The 6,016-nt window shown below is 38.1% G+C and overlaps 1 protein-coding gene and 1 long non-coding RNA gene across 5 annotated transcripts in view; both read right to left on the bottom strand.

Annotated features, from left to right (window-relative positions):
• Nucleotides 1-680: 680 nt before the first annotated feature.
• Nucleotides 681-6,016, bottom strand: part of castor2 (cytosolic arginine sensor for mTORC1 subunit 2) — a 42,000-nt gene continuing 36,664 nt past the window's right edge. For 2 of the 4 annotated variants that reach the window (XR_012405771.1, XM_073949875.1), the window contains exons 8-9: nt 2,747-2,841; nt 1,202-2,626 (exon numbers count right to left, since the gene is read on the bottom strand). Coding sequence is in view for 2 of the 4 variants with exons in the window: in XM_073949875.1 (XP_073805976.1) it covers nt 2,561-2,626; nt 2,747-2,841 (161 nt within the window). In the remaining 2 variants the exon portion in view is untranslated. 4 annotated transcript variants of the gene reach the window in all.
• Nucleotides 3,057-5,670, bottom strand: LOC141385647 (uncharacterized). Its single transcript, XR_012406444.1, has 2 exons — nt 4,675-5,670; nt 3,057-4,571 (listed from the first exon to the last, which is right to left on the bottom strand). It is a non-coding gene; the product is annotated as an uncharacterized lncRNA (long non-coding RNA).

The following is a 6,016-nucleotide window of genomic DNA, read 5'->3' as shown; positions in this document are numbered from 1 at the left end:
TCTGCCGTCTTTGGGTCGTTTTCACACCTCACCGCTGGCTTTGGTCCGAACCAGATGAAAAGAACCAAAATGCACTCATCTGACAAAATCCACATCTCCCATTGGCCAGATGTTGTTGAAGATAATTCCTAAACTGCTTATCGATTGGTCAGAATTCACGTGCAGGAAAATGCCAAAGAACTTCCACAAGTAAACACAAGTCAGTCACAAAATGTCACTTTTTATATATTGTGACTGAGTGCTGACAGATTGAATCCCTGCTAATCCGCTTGTTAAGTGGTGACGTGTTTGTGACGTATGTAATACTGTTTCCGAGTCCAAGCCGCCATTCACTTGAGTGGAAAATCATTCGTTAATGATCACTTTTTATTCCTATCACACATTAAAGTTAATTATACATAAAGTCATAGTGTACACAACAATCTCTGGGCTTGCTGCATAACAAATACCAAAAATTTAACAATTTATAAAAAAAATTAATCACTTTCTGGCCATCGGATATTAGGCATGAACATATATACTGCGATCTAAATCATCCAAGTCTTAAATCGCTTTGTAAATGTTTATTATTACCATTTCATGAGTCTCCCCATTCAGTTGAATAGAGTGCTTGGACCCGGAAGCCGCTCCGCGTGAAGTCACACTTAACAAGCGGATAGTATACTATATAGTTTGCATAGATCACTTTAGACAGACTATACATTTCGAGAAGGAAGCAAAGCTGAGGGCTGGAAAACAATGTTTTGCATCGCACGTCACTTCAGGAGGCGTGAATTTTAGCTAAACTGTGACATGGTCATCTTGCAGAAGTATTACCACCGATCCATCAGGTAATGTTTTCCCTCTCTCTCTTTCTGTTGATAAAGCGCTGTCAACAAATATTTTTCCTCCATATCCCAGAATGCACAGCACATCAGACTACAGCAGCTGGATTAGTCCACAAGGCACAGTACTTTTTGTGGTTGGGTCTGTTTTAGTATGGATCACATTTACCATAAACGAACCACTCCAGGGTCGTTTGAAAGCGTACCGAGAGCACCTCTTCAAGCAGGTCTCGGTACGATTTTTTAGTACTTTCAACATCAACAGCTCTGTCTGACAGAACATGTTCTGCTGCAGATACGCAGTCCAAAATGGACTGCTCGAACTCGTAAATCACTCAGCTTAATGAAACAAATTCTTCAAATCAGTCACTTCCATATGCAGTCAGAAATCATTTATAAAATCACTAAATGTCTTCATGAATTTGCAATTGGCACATGTTCTAGCAGTCACATGGTGTAAACCCCCATTGTACATTGCAGAAAACAGTTCAACAGTGGAAATAACAAAGACTAAAACTCAAACCTAAACACAAACTAAGCAGAAAAAAATAGATACATCATTTCACCTCTTTAATTGTCAGAACAAATACATCACCCCTTTCTTAACACTGATAAATATATGCTTCAGAGCTGACAGAAAAAAAAAAAGCCTGTGGAAAAAAAATAAATGATAAGACACCCATTCCTGTGTAAAAAGCAACAAGTGTCCTGTCCTTCAAAGAGGACGATACTCATCCCCGGTATTCACATCAGAAGAGTAAGATCTGTAGGATAGACCTTAAATAAAGTGCAGACGAGGGGGAGCTTGAAGGCCTAAACTGACGCCAGTCTCTAACATTCAACAAACCAACTCAATTCCCCCGACGGTCTCCTCCGAGACAGCTTCACCAAATACTCAAAGAGCAAATAGTGGTGAAATAAAAAAACAAAACAATGAGCGTTTAAAAACATGATACAGTAAACTGCACGATCCGTGGACTACAACCTGAACAAAGTGTAGGATAGTTTCACCTCACCTGAATCCTCAGCGCACAATCACAGCCAAGTTGGTCTGAAGTGAACGGAAATGAAAATATCTAAAACATTGATTGTACTTTGAAGGCCAAAACAACTAATTCATGACCACTTGGCATTGAAGAGTGAATATAGGATTGAGGTAAGACGAAACAAAAAAATAGGAGGGAAACTTTCCAAATGAGCATGACAAGCTTCGTTCAGAGGCTGATCTTATGACTAAACAATTTCTAAAAACAACCCATGAACCATCAAATCACATCTCAAAAAACATCCCGTTTTAGACAAGCAGTCTGTTTATGCTCCATGTCTTGGCACTGCAAGGAAAAGAGAGGGGGTGAGGAGGGGGAAACATTGGAGTACATTCTGCGTCCTCTAGGAGGAGCACCTGCCGCTAATACATCACGGTTAGTCAAGTCCAGGCCCTGTTGCCCTGCATGATAAAATGATGTGCTGCTGCAGAGGAGGAGTGGATGAGCAGAAGAAAGAAGAGAACAAACACTGGATTCACACCCTCTGTGGATTCGGGATATTTTCGTTTGTTTGCAGGAAATGGACAGGAAGTGATGTTGCTCAATACTGACTGCAAGCCTAGAAAGCCCGCCCCTTCAGATCCATCTCCCTTCACCACCCCCCAGAAGCAGTCCTCAGGTAAGCTCTTGGCACTTTAAGAAATTTTGACATTAGAAACCTAAATGTTTTTCTGGGACGTGAATGCTTTTTCACTGTCCTGTGCTCTCGTTGGTCCTCAAGGCTCCGATCACGCTCTGGATGTTTTCCTCAGGAACCTGGGTGAACACAAGATGGTTAGAAAAAAATAGAATCAGATTCTCCAGATGACACTACAAAAGAAGATAGATATTGGAAGGGGTCAGCTGCGGTGGTCATATGTGTACGCTGAAACTCACCAGAGCGTGATCAAACTTGAAGGTACTGATATAATAGGCTGGAATGTCAGCGGTCGCCAGCGGTTCAGATATCTGAGCCACAATGCCACATTCATCTGTTAGAAAACAAACAGCTTTTGTTAGGAATTAAAATGCACATGCTTTCATTTAGTTTATTTCCCAAGTGTAAGTGCATTGATTCAATAGCTACGTTTTCATCCACCTATTTTTATGCACATTTTGGACATGCGCATAAAAACAAAAAAATCTGATGATGGAAACACCAAGATGCACATCAATTTGGAAACTGTGCAATAAGAATCGTATATAATGGAATAGAATAACCTTTTATTTGATAAGATGTGCATAAACCACAATGGAAACACTTTAACCGAACAAATTCCAGTATGCAGATTATAAAATGGTCATGTGATCAAAAAACTCACGTGAATAAACAAATCAACATGCTGAGCACATAATAAAACATTTGGAATGTTGTTTTGGTCCTTAAGCATTTCAGTATTAGTGTTATTATATTATTAATGACCTCCAGAATTGGCCTTCAAAAGCCACCAAATGCTCACTGTGTGTCAGGATTGTCTGCTGAGGCCCAAGTTATTTAATAAATAAAGAAAAGATTGATGCAGCTTCTCCTGCAGCAAATTCAGTTTTTTACTGGTGATATTTGGCGCCAGATAATCAGGAAGTGATGATTTTGTTCTCTTTGACTCATTGGATGGAAAAGCTGCTTTATTTGCACATCTCTTATACTATAATCCAGTTTTGCACACAGGTTTAATTCACATCTTTGGAAAGAAACATAGTTCAATTGTTCTCTTGTATCGATATGGTAGGTATGTGGCTTAAGCAGGCAGTTTGGGTGTTAGTCAGGGAGGTTCGGGTGGTTGAAAAGACCCACTGTCAAAGGTCCACAATTTGTCCCATACATGAGCTCATTTGTCGTATTTTGACTGCTATGCCATCATAAATTGTGGAAATAACCCATAGAAGGCTTCAAGACCACCCAGAATATGACGTCAATGAAGTCAACTTTTACTGACCTATCCATGATTTTGTGTTAATGACATATGATGTAATAAAATTGTCTTTTTAAAAAAAGTTTTTTTTTGTTTGTTTTTATTGCACATTTCATTATTTTAAATCTTAAGGAAATATTTTTGGTTAATTAAAAATTGTGATTATGATACTAATTAGCTAAAAAATAGTGCATAAAATGTCCCTAAATACGAAAAAAAAAAAAAAAAACAAGAAACTTTTATTCTAAATCTTGGACCAAATTCATGAAATAATTATTGACCAAGGAAAAGGCGTGAAGCACAAAAAGTGGCCCATATTAAAGTTAATTTGAATACTAATTAGGCTGTCGTTATCCATTTATTTTCAAATGTACTTTTTTCAAGAGAGGCTAGAAAAAATGGTGAAGCTTTAAATTATTATGTTTTAATTTGGGCTGCACAATATTGGAAAAATCTAGCACTGCCATGTTCTTTTATTCTGCAATATATATTGCAATATGAATACAATGTCACTAGTTGAAACTGAGTCAAACGTATTGTCAAATGTAAAATAATACTGCATAGTCTTAAACCTGGTTTATACATCTGCGTCAAGTGACCGGCGTAACCCACGGCGCATGCAACGCGCGTAGCAGTGCATTTATACTTCTGCGCGCTGTCTCTGTTGGTAAATTTTCCGAGTTTATTCGCTGCTGTATTGCTTTTCCTGAACACTTCCGGGATGTACAAGTGGCTCAAACTCGCTCATTTTGAGGCAGGAACCGGTGGACGTGCAACAACTTTAACTATGAGGTAAACACAAAACAAAACTTTCCATCCGGAGCTCCTTCACGGCACTCCACACTTGTAAACAATCGCTCCATCGCTCCATCAGGCTCGCACCATTCACACAGCTCTCGGTCCCGCCCAGACTCGTCAGCACGACCAAGGTGACCAATCACAGAGCTTGCGATACGCGTCGTTGCGATGTGTAGTTACATTTTTTGAGGTGCACGTCAGCAACGCCGACGGCCACGGCGAAGGGCTATGCGTCAGCGCCGTAGCATACGCCAGCGTCTGACGCAGAAGTATAAATCAGCCTTTAGTTTTATAAACCGTTCTATAAAATGAATAGTTATTAATTTGTCGAAGTTACAAATGGTATCATTTCTTAAGCTTGAATGCTTTTAAAACACTTGCAAAGTGATCAGTTATAATACAGACTCAACGTTGCACAGTCATTGTATTGCAAATATTTCCATTGTGATATTAAAGCTGAAATTATATATGGTGCAGCTCTTGTTGTAATTGTTTCTCTATTCAAATGGCCACATTCAGAGGATAGTTGAATGTGCTGGCCAGTTTCTTATTTGCCTAATAAATGACAATAGGCTACAATTTTTTTGCTAATGACATATGATGTAATAAAAATAGTATTTTTAAAGTTTGTTAAATAAATAAATAATAAATGTTAAAGAATTTTTTTATTTATTTCCTTTGACTTTGAATTACCATAATGTATAAAATCTGCTATATAAATAAACTTGCCTTGCATAAATATTGTGGTTTTGATGTCCATCTGCAATAATTATTGTCCCTAAATGAAGTATTTGAACATCATAATTAAACAGCAAATAACCATAAACAAACCACCCTTTTCACCAGGCTGGCAACAGGCCTGTTAGGCAAGTGCACAAATTCTCCAGTTTTATATGCTCATTTATAGGTTGAATGAATCTCTAGATAGAAAAGCTCAGGTTTGACCATATTTGTAATGGTTGTAAGGATTATGTTCTTATTTATTCATTCATCTTTGACTTGTTCTAAACCAGTTTTCTTTTTAATCACAGAAGTAGATGTTTTGAAAATGTTGACTGCCTGTAACCACTGACATCCAGAGCAGGAAAAACAAAAACTAAAAACCGGTTCGGAACAAGTCAAGGTTGAGTAGATGACAGTGTTTTCATTTTTTTAGGGTGAACAATCACTTTAATATCCCCCTCTGCATTAACAAATGATTTTATTGGCGTACTCCAGAAAAATGAGCTGAGTGGTATGACATGATGCATTAAACTCTTATATTCAACAATCTACATGCGTGTAGCCTCATTACAAACATACTTTCATTTCACAATATATACGTTAATCCAGGGGTGTCTGCACAGTTTAGTTCCAATCCTGCTTTAACACACTTACCTGCAGTAGGTTTTAAACAAATCTGGAGGACTAGAATACTGTGATCAGGTGTGCTTAATCAGGATTGGAACTAAACTGT

Source organism: Danio rerio, chromosome 5 (genome assembly GCF_049306965.1).
Source record: "Danio rerio strain Tuebingen ecotype United States chromosome 5, GRCz12tu, whole genome shotgun sequence".
Taxonomy (NCBI): Eukaryota; Metazoa; Chordata; class Actinopteri; order Cypriniformes; family Danionidae; genus Danio; species Danio rerio.
The sequence above is the reverse complement of the archived record's forward strand: the minus strand, read 5'-3'. Positions and strand labels throughout refer to the sequence as shown.